Source organism: Macrotis lagotis, chromosome 4, assembly GCF_037893015.1.
Source record: "Macrotis lagotis isolate mMagLag1 chromosome 4, bilby.v1.9.chrom.fasta, whole genome shotgun sequence".
Taxonomy (NCBI): Eukaryota; Metazoa; Chordata; class Mammalia; order Peramelemorphia; family Peramelidae; genus Macrotis; species Macrotis lagotis.
The window spans coordinates 176,581,913-176,597,468 of NC_133661.1; the positions used below are offsets into that span (position 1 = coordinate 176,581,913).

General features: G+C 34.6%; 1 protein-coding gene across 5 annotated transcripts in view; it reads right to left on the reverse strand.

Moving 5' to 3' along the window:
- SLC12A1 (solute carrier family 12 member 1) overlaps positions 1-15,556 on the reverse strand; it is a 122,520-nt gene that overhangs the window by 86,282 nt on the left and 20,682 nt on the right. For 2 of the 5 annotated variants that reach the window (XM_074234748.1, XM_074234752.1), the window contains exons 5-9: positions 14,153-14,248; positions 9,183-9,322; positions 7,175-7,285; positions 4,116-4,227; positions 859-986 (exon numbers count right to left, since the gene is read on the reverse strand). In XM_074234748.1, coding sequence (XP_074090849.1) covers positions 859-986; positions 4,116-4,227; positions 7,175-7,285; positions 9,183-9,322; positions 14,153-14,248 — 587 coding nt within the window. Of the gene's footprint in view, positions 1-858; positions 987-4,115; positions 4,228-7,174; positions 7,286-9,182; positions 9,323-12,974; positions 13,071-13,590; positions 13,687-14,152; positions 14,249-15,556 lie in introns of all 5 variants that reach the window. The other 3 variants (XM_074234750.1, XM_074234749.1, XM_074234751.1) reach the window with 3 other exon arrangements.

Sequence of the window (15,556 nt, forward strand, 5' to 3'; positions counted from 1 at the left end):
TCGATTTGTTCATCAGTTCTTGTCAAAAAGGGAGTCATTTTCTCAGTAATTTATGTTGGATTTACCAAACTTTCAGATACAGTTTTTGATTTTTATTACTTTCTTATCTAGTCTGTTCCACTGTGTTTTAATAATAAGAAAATTTGAAACCTGGTCATGTTATATCCCTTCACTTGTACCTTTCCATATTAATTATGTAGTATTGTCATTTAATTGACATTTGCCTTACTGTGAATAGTGAATCTTTCTCTATTTATGTTTACTATTATCTTTACAGAAAAATAAACTTTTATAATTTTATTTAAATTGTTTGTTGATAGATAGCTTTAAGATATTTTGCACATTTCATGGTATTTTGAAAGGGATTTCTTTTCTTATTGTTTCTTCCTGGTTTTTGTTGCATTGCATAGAAATGATCAAAAATTTTAATGAATTAATTTTGTGACCTTGCTGAAACTATTAGTTTTTCAATTAGATTCTTTGCTGATTCTCTGGGTTTTCTAAGTATAGCAAAATGATATCCACAAGTAAAAGGAGGCTTTTTTCCTTTACTTTGCTTCTGATTATTAATATGCATAACTTCAAAAAAATTTGAAACAAAATTTAACAAATTTTTTTAACTTAAAAATTATTTAACATAGGTTCATCAAAATTTCCCTTAAGAGGATTGAAAGATTTGTCATATTAAAAGTTAGAATTAGCGAAAATATTAACGATTAACTCCACATCATTTAAAAATAATCAGGTGACTTTGTATGATAATTTCTATCTTGAAATGGAAGATAGTGTCCTTACTACTAAATATATGGTATCTTATCCCCACAACCCTTGGATTGCAAAGCAGAGAAGGTAACCTACTTCCAAATCTCCAGAGATGTTAGCTCCAGCGAGAATGCCAGTAGCTGCTGGGAAAAATATGGCAAAGACAGAGAAGAATCCTTCTCCTTCTGTGAAGCTTGGTCCAAAGTTTTCAGCAAAGATAGAAGCTGCAATACAGATGACAGGTAAATTTATCACTTGGATTCTTTTAATAGATTAGGAAATTTTAAAAAATTTTATGTCTATAAAACTGAATTAAAATATTTCCTGGATACAAAATAGAACAAACTTGGTGGACTTGTTGAATTTCCTATTGATTATCATATTTGCCAGGAGACCAAAACTTAGCATATCAACTTGCGCAGTTTGTGTCTCAGGAAATACTCCTTCCCCCTCTGACATCTTATCAATACCGGAAACTCACTAGAATTCAAGCTTCCTAATGTTTTTGTCCCCAAAGACCAGAAAGAAAGATCAGGCAATTTACAATTGAAAGACTCCTTAGAGATGATAGAATCTAAGTCCTTTTTCAGATAAGGAGAATGTGACCCACAAAGGTGCCATGAATTTCCTAGGTCAGATTGATAGTAACTAAATGAGATAGGAAATGAATCTAGGTCCCCTGTTCCAATCTTTCTACCATATAACACCACCTCTTAGGAATGGATTCAACATTTACACAGTTCCTAGGACATAGTAAATATTTAATAGATCCTCTATCTGCGTATTTACTTCTGGGCTTGTGTTGGTTTTTAAAAAAAATATTGTTTATTTACAGTACGGTTTCATACTATAGGTATAGGGAACTCCTGAGGATAAAAATCACTCTACTAATACAGAAGTTTTCCAATTTTCCCGATTAGTTTTATCAAATAATAAATTCTCATTCCCTAAACTTAAGTCTTTACACTTGTCAAATATATGATTACTATGTTTGTTTGTTGCTGTAAATTATATTTCCATTCTGATCTACCTTTCTGTTTCTTAACCAGTACCAGATAACTTTGATAATTACTGCCTTATGATAGAGTTTAAGGTCTGGTATGTGCACATCTCTCTTCCTTTATTATTTTTCATTATTTCCTTTAATATTCATGACTTTTTATTCTTTCAATTAAATTTTGTTATTGTTTTTTCTAATTCAGTAAAATAATATTTGATAATTTAATTAGAATGGCATTGAATATATAAATTAGTTTTGGTAAAATTATCACTTTATTACATTGACTCTGCCTACCCATGAACAATTAATATTTCTTCAATTATTTAAAATATAATTAAAAATAATTTAACAAATTAAATAAATAAAATGAGAACTGTTCTGTCATTTATAATAAATGAAAGTTACCTGAGAAATTACTTGCTCAGTATCAAATTGTCAGAATGTGTTAGAGGGAGACCTTGAACTTGGTTCTTCCAAACTAGGCCAAGCTCTCTAGCCACTAAACTGCTTTATTCCTCTTCTAGTGTATATTTACATATACACAAATATACCCAACAGATCTTTGTCCTGAAACCTCACTCTTATGACAACCTTGAGGTCTATGAGGAGACTTTCTTATGACTGAAGACTCTTCTAATGATATCTTCTTGTTACTTCAGTGACTAATCTCCCTTTGGTTAGAATCCAAGATCCTTAAACTTCCTTACATAGTATTGCCCTAGAGTGAATAGGATTATAAAAGCCTGCCATTATGTGATAGAAAATAACAATAATTTTAAAGTCAACAGTTAAGCCTGAGTCTCAACTTATTTTGTCACCCTGGGCAAGTCATTTATCCTGTCTGCACCTTGGTTTCCTTATCAATAAAATAGAATTTTTCACAGGAAAATAATTTGAATGCCTCCAACAACCATATAAATGATCTTATGATCACTAATATATATATATATGTATATATATACATATATATATAATCAAACTGTTCTAAATATGGATGGAATTTAGTTCACTATTAAAATGAAAAGAAATAGAGCATGGTAGAGGAGAAAAGAAAAAAGAGAGGCTGAAAAATAGAAAGAAAAAAGAAACCAGAGGGGCAAAAATAAAAATGGAGAATAAAAGAAATCAGAGAAAATTCCTGAAGACATAAAGAAGAAGAATATCAAGTCTCCTGACTCCAGGTCCAGCATTTTTTTCTTTTGACAAGCACATACACCCACACAGACACACACACATCTACACATGTACACTCACAGGCTTATATGTGCACATACATTCACACCTATCCATGCACACTGTATTATAGGGCTGGAGGAGAAGAGGAAGAGATAACAAAATGAGAAAACAGAAGTCCTAAGATCATAGGAAAAGAGATCTTAGGTTGGAAGGAATCTTAAATCCAACTCCATTGTTATAGATGAGGAAATCATGAAGGAAGTTATATCCAGGGTTCTCTGGGTAGAAAGTGAAAGAACCAGGATTATGATTTAAGATCTCTTGACTCCAAATTTCATGCCCCTTTCTCCAGTCCCACAGTTCATATGCAGCAAGCACAGAGACTCAAGAGTAAGCAAGAATGGACAATTGGGAAAGATTGAATGGATACATGTAAACTAGGAGTTGGTGAAAGAGATTTGGAAATTAGAAAAGACAAAGGATGAACTATGATCAACAATGATACCACAGCAGACTCCTTTAGGTACAATTTTATAGGTTCCCTGTCACGGGAAGCTTTCAGGGAAAAAATAGAGGATGACCTATCAGAGATTCCTACATGAGCTGGGAAGTTGAACTAAGATGACTTTTAGGAGAGTTCTTCCAACTTAAAGATCTTGTGATTCCTTTATTCTTGATAATCTAGATAGTAATCTAATAGGGTTGCAAAACCCTAGAGGACTGTATAATAAGTTATGGTAGGTATGTGGCACAGTAGATAGAGTTTTGAAATCAGGAATCCAAATCCAGCTTCAAACACTAGCTCTGTGTGAGCCTAAACAAGTAACTTAACTTTTTTCTATGCCTCATTTTCCTCATCTGTAAAAGGAAAATAATAATAGTACTTACCTTTCAGGGTTGTGTTGAGGGTCAAATTAAGAAGTATTTGTAAAGTACTTTGTAAACTTTAAAACACAATCTATGTGCTTGTTATTTCAGTGATTGTAGTGGAAATAAATTTTTTTCAGGAAGAAGGAAACATGGATGCTTGCATTGTACTAAGATTTCACAGTGGTTGCAATCTATTTACTGTACTACACCTTCACTCATATTTGTTTTCAGTTTCCAAAATAGCATAATGTGGGCCTCTAAAAGGAAAATGGAACATTCAAAATCAGAGAGTCTTAGAAACATTCACCTTGGTAATTGAAAAAACCCCGTGATTTCTTCTCATGGTTGGAAGGAATGACAGTTCCAATGAAGAAATTTGCAATGGCAATGAGGAGGATGACAAGAAGTATCACTTGAGCCTGGAAAAAGAAAATTCAAATTATACCATTTCATTTAAATATGTCTTTTGGATGATAAAGAGAAGGATAGAGATTACTTTGTTGCATCCTTGTTGTATCTAATTTAAAAAGTAATGGGATTTGTTTTTATTCTTTCTTATGCAAAGACCGTGCTGTAAGACCACAAAGTATTGAGTCAGCTTTTAAAATATACACACTAGAACTCATTCATTCATTTAATAAATATTAAAAATGTGTCCACAGGATTATACCAGATGCAATCATATGAGGTTCAGATAAGCTAGATCGTCCTTCCCCCATGAAGCTTACATTCTAGTAAAGTGATAAGAGGGACGTAGAAAATCAAAATAGACAAAACCAAGTGGTAGATATGTTAGAGAAGTAATAGAATGTTCTATGAATATTGAAGGAAATGTTATTACCTACAGGGAAGTTTTAAGGGAGAGTTCATGAAGGATGTGACATTTGAATCAGGCTTCAAGGAATATTAAAAGTGTAATTAGCAAAGGGGGGAGGGATATTGTTCCAGGTATATGGTGTCATGTGAGCAAAAGCAGAGATGGGAGATATTTCACACATTTGTGGTACAGAGGGTAGAGCAATTTATGGAGATGAACTAATAAAAGACCACAAAGAAAAGTCAATGTATGGAGGACCTTGAATGTAAGGAAAACAAATGTATTCTTGACTTTGGAGGTAACTATAAGATATTGAAGTTTTTTTTTAGCAGAAAAATGTTGTGGCCAAATCTATGTGATGAAAATTTCAAACTTTAAAGCACAACCTAAATAATAGCCTTAATTTTATTATTATCATCAATCATAAATGTAGTGGTTTTGAAAGAGCTACCATGGCATCATCAAATACAGGTCATGCCTGAATAATCTTGTTTATGTCTTTGATAGGATTACTAAATTAGTAGATAAAAGGAATGCTATGGACATAAATTATCTAGATTTGAGCAACATTTTTGATAATTAATTTCATAATATTCTCATGGAGAATGTGGGGAGATAGGGGTTAGATGATAATATAATCTGATGGATACAGAAATTTTGGGATGGCTGGAATCAAGGAGAGGGTTGTTGATTATTCAATGTTAACTTGATCTCAATGTTAACCAGATCTCTGGTTACCAGTAGTGTATCCAGAGATCTGTGCTATTTAAATTTTCAACTTAGACTTAAACAAAGACATAGATGGTACTTTCATCAAATTTACAAATGTCCATAGTATGAAGGGATAGCGAAACACACTAGCAGACAAAAGTCATAATTCACATGGATCTTAGGTTAAAGCATTGAGTATAATTTTTTTTAAAGATGGGAATCACTAGTATTAAATGTAAAATTTTCAACTGGGTACAAAAATCAAATTTATAGAAATAGGAGGAGAAAGGCAATACCTCACTTATTCAGGAAATAATTTGGGAACTTTAGTAGATTACAAGTTTAATGTGAGTTAGCAGTATGATATGGTAGCCAAAAAAAGCTAACTCAACTTTAAACTACTTAAAGAGAGGTAGAGCTTCTAGAAATAGGAAAGCAATAGTCCCACTGTTCTATGCACTCTTCAGACCTCATCTAGAGAATTCTATTCAGTTCTTGGTGCCAGGGCTTAAGAAGGATGCTGACATGTCACAGTGTCTCAAGGAAGACAATGAAGATGATGAAGGTCCTCTGTTCCATGATATTTGAGGACCAGTTAAAGAATCGAACATTTTGGCTTAGAGGAGAGAAAACTCAAGAGCTATTTTAAATATGTGATGCACTATCACATGGAAGAGGAATTGGATATATTCTATTTTGGCTCCAGAAGACAGAACCAGGAGCAATGTGGGAGAAAGTCTTGAAGCAACAAATTTAGGTGGATGTTAGGAAAAACTTCCCACACATGAAAACTGTCCCAAAGTAGAACTGCCTGCCTTTGAGAGGTTTTAGGTTTCCCTCTACATGAAGGTCTTCAAGCAGAGGTTAAACAGTCACTTGACTGATACATTATAGAAGAAATTTCTTTTGTGTATGAGTTGGTTTAGTTGACTACTGAGATACCTTCCCTATCTCAAATTCTGTAATTTGATGTTGAGAATTTCCTAAAGTCACAATTATAGAGAAATCACCAACATGTATTTATGGAGGGAGGTTCCATACTAGAAACTTGCTGTACCAATGAAATTATAGGTCAGGGTTGGGGTGGGGTGGGAGAATCTGAGATGCTCCTATTTAGTACAGAACCTGAGGCATCCTCAGGTACTACTTCTGAAAGGTTATTACTCCTCCATCATGGTTGTCACCCATAAGGTTATATGTGAAGAAGGGAGATGTTATCTGCTGTCATCCACACACCCTCTACCTCCCTTAACAATTCTTATAGGCTGAACCAATTATAGCTCATTCATTCCAATAAATATGATTGATCATTATGAGTAAGGCAGCATGTTAAGGGAACTTGGGGATCACAAAGAAGGCTAAGGCCTAATTTCAACTCTCATAGAGCTAACAGTTTAAAAGAGGAGATGGCATATCCACAAATAATTATTTATTACAAAATACAGTGTGAAAGTAAAACATGAGAGCCAGAATCAAACTGGAATTGGAGGAATGGGGGAGTGGGGAAAATGGTGAGAGGCATCAGTAGCTAGACTGATTCTAGTGTCTAGGAGGGGTGAGGATAGGAAGAAGGAGGTGGACCCTCTGATGCTGCTGGAGTGCCCCTGGGGAACAAAGAGGGCATATAGCACATGGACATCGTGTTCTGACTCTGCCTGAGCCCAGCACTTTGGAAGGTCTTATATTCCTCCCAGCCTTAAATTGCCCTTGTTGCCATGACAAGTAATAACTGAGCAATTCTCTTTGAACATATGGTTCTCTTTGCTTTTCTCCTGGCCTGCTGTAATTTGTTCAGAAGTGGAGTGGCAGCTATTGATACATCATTTTGAAAAATTCACCTTGGCTTCCCATTCCATTCCAGCCACCGAAATACCTAAAAGAACCACCACCGTAATAGAGCCTATTATTCTGATGTCGTTGGTTTTATCCACCATCATTGAGTTGCTCTCCTAGAAAAGAATAATAGGTATTATTATAGACATAGTTTCTTGCAGATAGGTGTTATTAATACAATTAAAGGGAGGCAGAGATACTATGCATCTTTTGTCTGCAGACTATGTGAAATTAAAGAAAATAATGGATTGATCAATTTCAGGGAATTAAATATAAACCCTTATAGATCTTGTTTCCTGTGATTATAGGCCCTTGGGACATAAGGTTAGGAGTCCATCCTCTTTACATTTCTGGGGAAGCTATCATAATACCAGATAAGGAAAATTCACCATAAGAGGAACATCCTGCTCAGTTTAGAAAGAATGTTACTTTGTTGGAGGTTTTTTGCACTCCAGAGGAAAAAAATGACTACATTAAAATGTAGGGGGTAAAAATGAATACCTTTTTTTAAAAGACTTACTAAGTAATATACTTGAAAATATATATATATATATGTATATATATAATATATTAAAGATGCCACCTGTTATGATATAATACATATACATACACATCTATAATATATATATATTTCACTAATCTAGTCATTTGATTCTCAAAAAAAGATGCTTTTGTACAAATTAATTTAACCCCCTGGTCCTCAGTTACCTCATCTATAAAATGAGGAAGTGGAGTAGATGGGCTCTGACATCCCTCCCTCCTTTAGATCTATGATCTTTGGCTTCAATAAATCCAATAATTTATGCCTTGACCTTGCTTTAGTCAAGTTAGAATCCTTTGGAACCAGGGGAGATAAAAGAAAGCCAAGAAAGACATTTAAAATCAATCACTGATAGAAAAGGTACTATATTCAGGGAGAAAAATGAATAGTTTTTGTGAGATAGGGAGAGTAACAGTGCTTTCCAGTCTTTATACAGGGGTTGAGGACCTAGGGATCCTATGGAACTATTAATTCAATTTAATTCAACTAGTATTTAGTATATGCTTGCCTATGCTATATTAGGTACTATGCTAGATACTGGAGATATGAGAACAAAAATAAAACAACCTATGTCCTCAAGGAACTTTCACTGGAAGATTTGGATATCAACTAATATGTCCCCTTGACTCAAAGGAAACCAGTTCTTTCACCATATCAGACTGGTGAGAATCAAACCTTGGAGGACTCCACAAACTTCTGAAGCAGGGTACTCTTGATTCAGGGAGGGATTCCCAACCTCTGTTGGTCCCCATCTCCTTTAGTTTTCAGTAAACCTTTACATGCCCCCTATTCACTATGAAAGGAAATAAATTCTAGAGTTTGTCATCATTTGCATATAAGAAATAAAATATAAGATTAATTTTTGCAAAGTTAATTGCATAGCAACATTTTTAAGTATCATAAAGTTATTCATTCTCTAGTTCACATAAATTTTCACTAATACTATTGCTTTTTAGCTCTGATTTTCTTCAAGTCCCATATTCTTCAAGAAGACTTATGTTCCTCCCTAATGCTAGTCCCTCTCCTGAATAATTATCTCAAGTTTATCCCATATATATCTTGGTTGTACATGTTGTTTGCATGTTGTCTTCTTCCCTTCACCAACTTAGGAGTAGGGATACTTACACATAACAACTGCTTAAGAAATTCTTGTTGACTTGATTTGACCTTTTGAATATATCTGTGGAATAATTTTCCAAATATTTCCTGGAATTTCTGGAGATAATCATATACCACAAATGAGGAATCTCTGCTCTATTTGAAACACTTTACTATTTGGAAATTTTCATGCTACAGTTTTAGCCCATTTTGCCTTGTTCTTGTTTGTATAGGCAGAATTTGTTCTAAATTCAATTCAATAAATATTTGGTAAATTCTAACTTGGAGCAAGGTATACAACTACTAATCTGGTAACTTAGAGGAAAAACTAATTCTCCAATCCAAAGGAAAGAACATCTCAAATTTTAATTTACCGCAAGAAGGTCAACCACGGTCTCAGCGAATCCCACTACATACATGGCGACAGCCACTGCATTGGCAAAAGCAAAGATGAGGCCTATGGAACCACCAAATTCTGGGCCTAAACTTCTAGATATGAGATAGTAGGCCCCACCTATAATAGAAAGAGGATGTTATTTACATAAGTGGATTTCTCTAAGAGTCCATTTAGTGATTAATCACATTAAAATTAGAATTCTAAATATTCCAGTGAAAATGTAGAACTTCCAAATAATCACAGGAACCTAGAAGGTGTGTAGCATAATGGATAAAAAAATTGATCTTGTAGTCAGGAAACTCTGCATTTGAGTACTGCTTCTAAAACATGCTGTCTGAGTGAATCTGGATGACTCACTTAACATCTGAGTCTTTTATTCTTGAAGTCTACAAATTGCAAAGAAATTACCAATATACATTAGTAAATGGGTCTACATGCAGATAAAATCACAGATCTATTCCCTATCCCTAGATGAGAATTTGAGGAAGGGCCTGGTCTAGCTCAATGTTTTGTAAGGGGTCTAGCAGAGATGTTGTTGTTCCTAGTTAGTTGATTAGTTGTGTTCAACTCTGTAACCTCATTTGAAAAGACACTGAAATGGTTTGACATTTCCTTCTCTAGCTCATTCTATAGATAAGGAAACTGAAGCAAACAGGAAAAAGTAAATGGCATAGGGTCACAGATTTAGAAGCTAGATTTGAACCCAAGAAGAGAAGACTTCCTGATTTCAAGTATGAACCCCATTTTACAGTTGAAGAAACTGAGGCAAATATGGTTAAATTGAGTTACATAGGGTCACATGGCTAGGAAGTTCTGAGACTGGATTTAAATTTAGAAAGAGGAATCTTCCTGATTTCAAGTATTGTTTTGATAACCATTTTACAGTTGAGAAAACTGAGTCAAACAAAGGCTAAGTGATTTGCCCAGACTCACACAATTAGTAAGTGTTGAAGCCAGATTTGAAATTGCATCTTCCTGGACTCTAGGGCTTGCACTCTATTCACTGTGCTTTTTAGCTACTCCTAGCAAAGGTATAACTGCCATTATACTTAACCAATATGTGAAAATCTCTATTCATACAGTGGTGAATTACAAAGTCATTTCTACAAAGTAATTTTTTTTGATTTATAAAATAATTTATTAGAGAATTCCTTCATGTAGGAGCTTCCCAAAATACAATTTAAACTTTATAATTTTTAACATCTCAGGGATATCTATAATGTAAAACAAAGCATTCCAGTTCAATGCTGTGCACCCTCAGTCATTCTTTAACATCGATTTCGAATTTCCTTTTTTTAATCCAGAAGGGTATGGATTTAACTGGCACATGTGTGTGTGATCCAGTATGGATGGAGGGGGAGGTTGATTTTGGGTAGGGGTAAAGAGTCTAAGAGGTTGAGATTTTTCCATTACTGGAAGTAAATAAGCAAAGTAACTTCTTTAAAGGGAAAGGGACTCTGTAGAGGAGATTCAAGTCTCAGCAGACAGTTGAATTGGACATCTTCTGAGCTCTAAGGTCATTTCCAATTCTGAGATTGTATGATTCTATGATTTTATTAATAGCTGCCCCTGAGGTATAGCAAGCAATTAATGGCTATTAATGTCCTTATAGGCATAGGACTAGTAGTTCTGCACAGTAATGATGTCTCTTGGTACATAAGGAGTTCAGAAGAAGGCTGATTAAGTGACTATGAAGTACCAATCAATGAAAATTTCATTAAAAAAGGCTTGAGCATTACAAGCTAGAATAAAGAAGAGCCCTCTACTCTAGAGGAGTAGCAGGGAATCATGGCTAGAATGTTGGACTAGAAGACAGGGGGATGTGGGTTCAGTTACCACATTGAACACTAGTTATGTGACTCTGGGAAAGAAATAGGATTATTGATCACAGGTCCATGAGATCTAGAGCTGGAAGGAACTTTAGAGCTCATTTATTCCAAATGCCTCCTTTACTGGTCTGAAATTTCCATTATTGGAAGAATTTTTTTTTAGGGTAAGGAATCAAAAGTGCCAGTTAAATGAATTCTGGGTAATTAGAGTGACTAACTCTAGCTCTCAAAGAATAAATGAGAATCAACTTCCCTCCCGTCTTTGTAAAGGTGGATGACTGTGGATGTGAATAACTGCATATCTATGTATCTGATTGAGAGGTTGGTTAATTTTACTGAAATGCTTCTTCCCCTTCTTTATTGACCTTTGTTTTAATGTATGATTGATTCTGTGATGGGGAAGACAAGGGTATATACTAGGAAATTAAGTGATATTTAAAACAAAAGGAATCAACATGGTTTAAAGGTTTCAATTAAAAGCATCAACAAGTATTTATATACTGAATTACAGGTTACTCATTAAACCATTGTCTCACATTGACACCTTAATATTGATCAGCATACCTAAAAAGTTAATCACATTTGCACTGAAGAAATCACAATAAAAATATCATTTATATAGCTTTTTAAGGTTTTTAAAGAGCTTTACAAATATTATCTTATTTTATCTTCACAGCAACTTAGATGAATGTTGTTGTTAGCCCCCTTTTAGATGAGGAAACTGAGGTAAACAGGGTTTTTTTTAGGTTTTTGCAAGGCAAATGGGATTAAGTAGCTTGCCCAAGGCCACACAGCTAGGTAATTATTAAGTGTCTGAAACCAGATTTGAACTCAGGTACTCCTGACTCCAGGGTCAGTGCTTTATCCACTGTGCTACCTAGCCTCCCCGAAACAGGGCTTTTTTTTTAAGTCCCTAGAGTCATATAACTTGTAATAGTCTGAGGACATATTTGAACTTGGATATCTCTAACTCTAGGTCCAGAATTGAACTATGCCATCTGGCTATTGAAAATGTATAAAAAACAAAACAAAAACAAAAACCACCATGCTAAGTCTTTAGAAGAAAAATGCAAAGAATAGTAACTCGTGTTCTAGTCATCTGGAAGACAGATTGAGGTATTAGATGAAAAAGGAGGTCATGGAAAGGAGGATGAAAGAACATTTTGACAAACTTTGCTTACTTCAAAATTATGTCTGGGTTTGACCCTATTCATAAAATCTTGGTTTGAAGCTTTAGAATTTCATTTCCTAGGTCTCTCTGTCATTGGTAGTATGAAGTAGTAGGTGAATAATGGAGTTGGCAAATAGAAATTTGGGGAGAGGTTCTCAGGATTGAAAGTATAGGCAAGAACTCCAAAGATGTAGAATGAAGACAACAAGAGCTTTTTATCTCAGACTGGGGAATCTCCTGCTTTTTACCATTGTTCAACTACGGAAATTTCTAGCAAGAAATATAGTCTTTACACAATGAATTTTGGACTCAAAGTTAAGCAGTCCTAAATTTGATTCTCTCTTTTGACAATCAATTATCTCTCTGAGGCCAGTTTCTTTTTTTTAATCTGTAAAATGGCAATAATGATAATACCTGCAGTACTAATCTTATACAGTTGTTTTAGAGATGTTCATGAGATATCCCTAGAATGGATTCATATAGTCAAACATATAAATGCCAGTTAATTTTACTATTAAGACACCTTGACTAGTGTTCATTTTCCTATTCTGATTTAATTACAGGAAATTGATCAGAGACTAATTATAACAAATACTTCATTTTGGTTGAGGAGAAAGTTGACTGAAAATTTAAATATTTTTAAGATTTTAAAATGTTGGCAATTTACTGTAGGGATATTAATATCACCTTTAACTTTCAAAAGAAACCAGTCTTAGCTATATCTGCATTACCAAAATATATACTCCATGATATAAATGAATTAACTTACCTCCTCTCACTACTCCATTTGTGCAAATAGCAGACATAGAGATACCTGTTAATGTTGTCACTACCACACTTAGGCCAATGATGATGACTCCAAGACCTGAAAAATTCCCAGAAAAGGCTTTTGGCTCCAATACTTAGTGATGTGATCAGCACTTAAAATAGAAGGCATCCATAGCATCCTGCTGTGTGAAGAGCCTGAAATGTTCTGAATACTCTCACCACACGGCTCCTCATAGTACCTGAAATGCACTAAACTTTAAAATTGAACTGAGTTTCAAGATTTGTTCTCCAAGAAGACCTTTAAGTATAAGTCTGAAAAATGAAATGTTAACATGTGGATGTCAAGGACTGAAGAGATGTCACCTGAAACGTACTGAAAAGAACAGGTCCTTAGAAATTTTATTTAAAAAATATAAAAATACCGTAACTGACTTGATCGTCACACACGTTACCTTGTGGTTCCTTCTGTGATTGATAGTCCCATCCAGCTGACTGGTGAAGACCTCCTCAAGGACACTGGGTTACTTTCTTGCTCCGAGACCCCAAAAAATAGTAAATGAAATGTTTTGCCTACCCACAGGGAGTGCCGAGATCATTAGAAACCTTAGAGATTTTACCTCCACGTACAAACCCGTTAGTTGCTATTGCAGAAGTTGACAACCCAGTAATAGAGGTTACCATGGTGGAAAGAAGAATTATGAGAACTCCAAGACCTGTCAGCAATGAAAGATAGAAGATGTTATATTTAACTTGTATTCCTATAATCTTTGTTTTAAACTTTCATGCCCAAGCCAGAACCTGGAGGCTATATTGGAGGTTCTCTGTGCTCTGAAGAAACAGATGGAACTGACATGAAACCATTCATTCTGATGGAGAGTTTCTAAAATGGAATACAATTCATGGTATAGCCCTGAAAAGAAAATCTGACTAAAGAAAATGTCCTGGGAGAGAAAACATGTAGACATGATGTTTGACCTCCTTGACTGAATGAGAACCTGAATAAGAAGATTGTGGGGCTGATGCAGGCTATGGTTATTCCCGTTTTCTCTGTATCCATCTTGGCTGAAAAAAATGATCTACTGGGATTACCTTTGAAAACACTCCAGAAAGGTTAGTGGAGATCTCTTTGAGCTTATGTTACCTTTATTTTGTAGATATGTGTGTTACAATTTTGATTACCTCCCCTGACAAATCCATTTGTGGCAATAGCAGAGGTGGATAAGCCAGTGATAGCAGTCACTGTCACAGCTAAACAGATGATAATCACACCAAGACCTCAGTTGAAAAAGGAAAAATAAAAGTAGTTAAATGGTGAGAAAATCCATAGATCATTTGTATAAATTTCAACAGGTCAATGGGATGATGGGAGAACTGAACTTTTTAGGATTCAGGTCTAAAAAAGTGAATGGGAAATGTTTTCAAAATGTTTTCCCCTCTTTAATGTCCTATTCTTAGTAGTGATGGGGCTGAGGACTAGGAAAAATAGTACTATGATGTCAGTATGCTGGTGATAAACCAGCAATTCTGGCTAATCAAAATGAGAATGTGATTTTCCTAATCGATAGAGTACTGTAAAATTATGAACTGATTAATTTTGCATGCCAAAGCTAGATTATGATTTTTTTGCATATCAAATATATATACATTCCAAATTCAAAGTAATAAATATTTATTATCTACTATGTGCTAGACTCAATATCTATCTTGTCATATAATTAAGGAGAAATATATTTAATATTACAGATAATTCCTCTTATAAAAATATGTTGATAATATTACATTTCATACCAGACCATTTCCATAGAATTCTCCATTTTAGTAGAATTATTTCTGAGTAAAAAGTGATGAAAAATAAAAAAAAATAGACCTATCAGAAGACACCTGTGCAAGTTGTTCTGCAGAGAGGAGAAAGACTTTGTCCAATTGAGGCAGAGCAAAACCTTAGTGAATAGATGGTAAAACCATTTTGCCTGACTTCCAATATATTCCAGGACAAACCCACTTGTACAATGTCCTGCATTAAATGAAAGCTCAACAGAGATGGTTGCCACACTTTACTGTTGTGAGATTATTTAACTGATAGGCAATGAAGGGAAATGTCGGAATCTCTGGCCATGATCTTTCAGAAGAGTACACAGGGACATAAAGATGGAAAGAGGATGAACTTTCAGAGTCTGAGATTGACTATTTTACTCTTGTCAATTCAGGTTTCCATCAGACTTTGGGGGTGGAAGAAAAATAGGGTGACATTACATCTTATCAGAGGCAAACTTGTTTACTGTCCTGATATGCTATGAACTAAGATCTCCATGGCAAAAATGGGGACAAGCAATAGGCAGAATTTCCAACTGAAATATTTTATCATTTTTCTTAGAAGTCAAAAGAGTTGTTCTTGACTACTTTCACATGGTTTGCAGAGATACTATTTCTTTCTTTTTTTTTTAGTTTTTGAAGGCAATGGGGTTAAAGTAGCTAGCCTAAGGCCACATAGCTAGGTAATTATTAAGTGTGTCCGAGGCAGGATTTGAATTCAGGTACTCCTGACTCCAGGGCCAGTGCTCTATCCACTGCTCCACCAAGCCA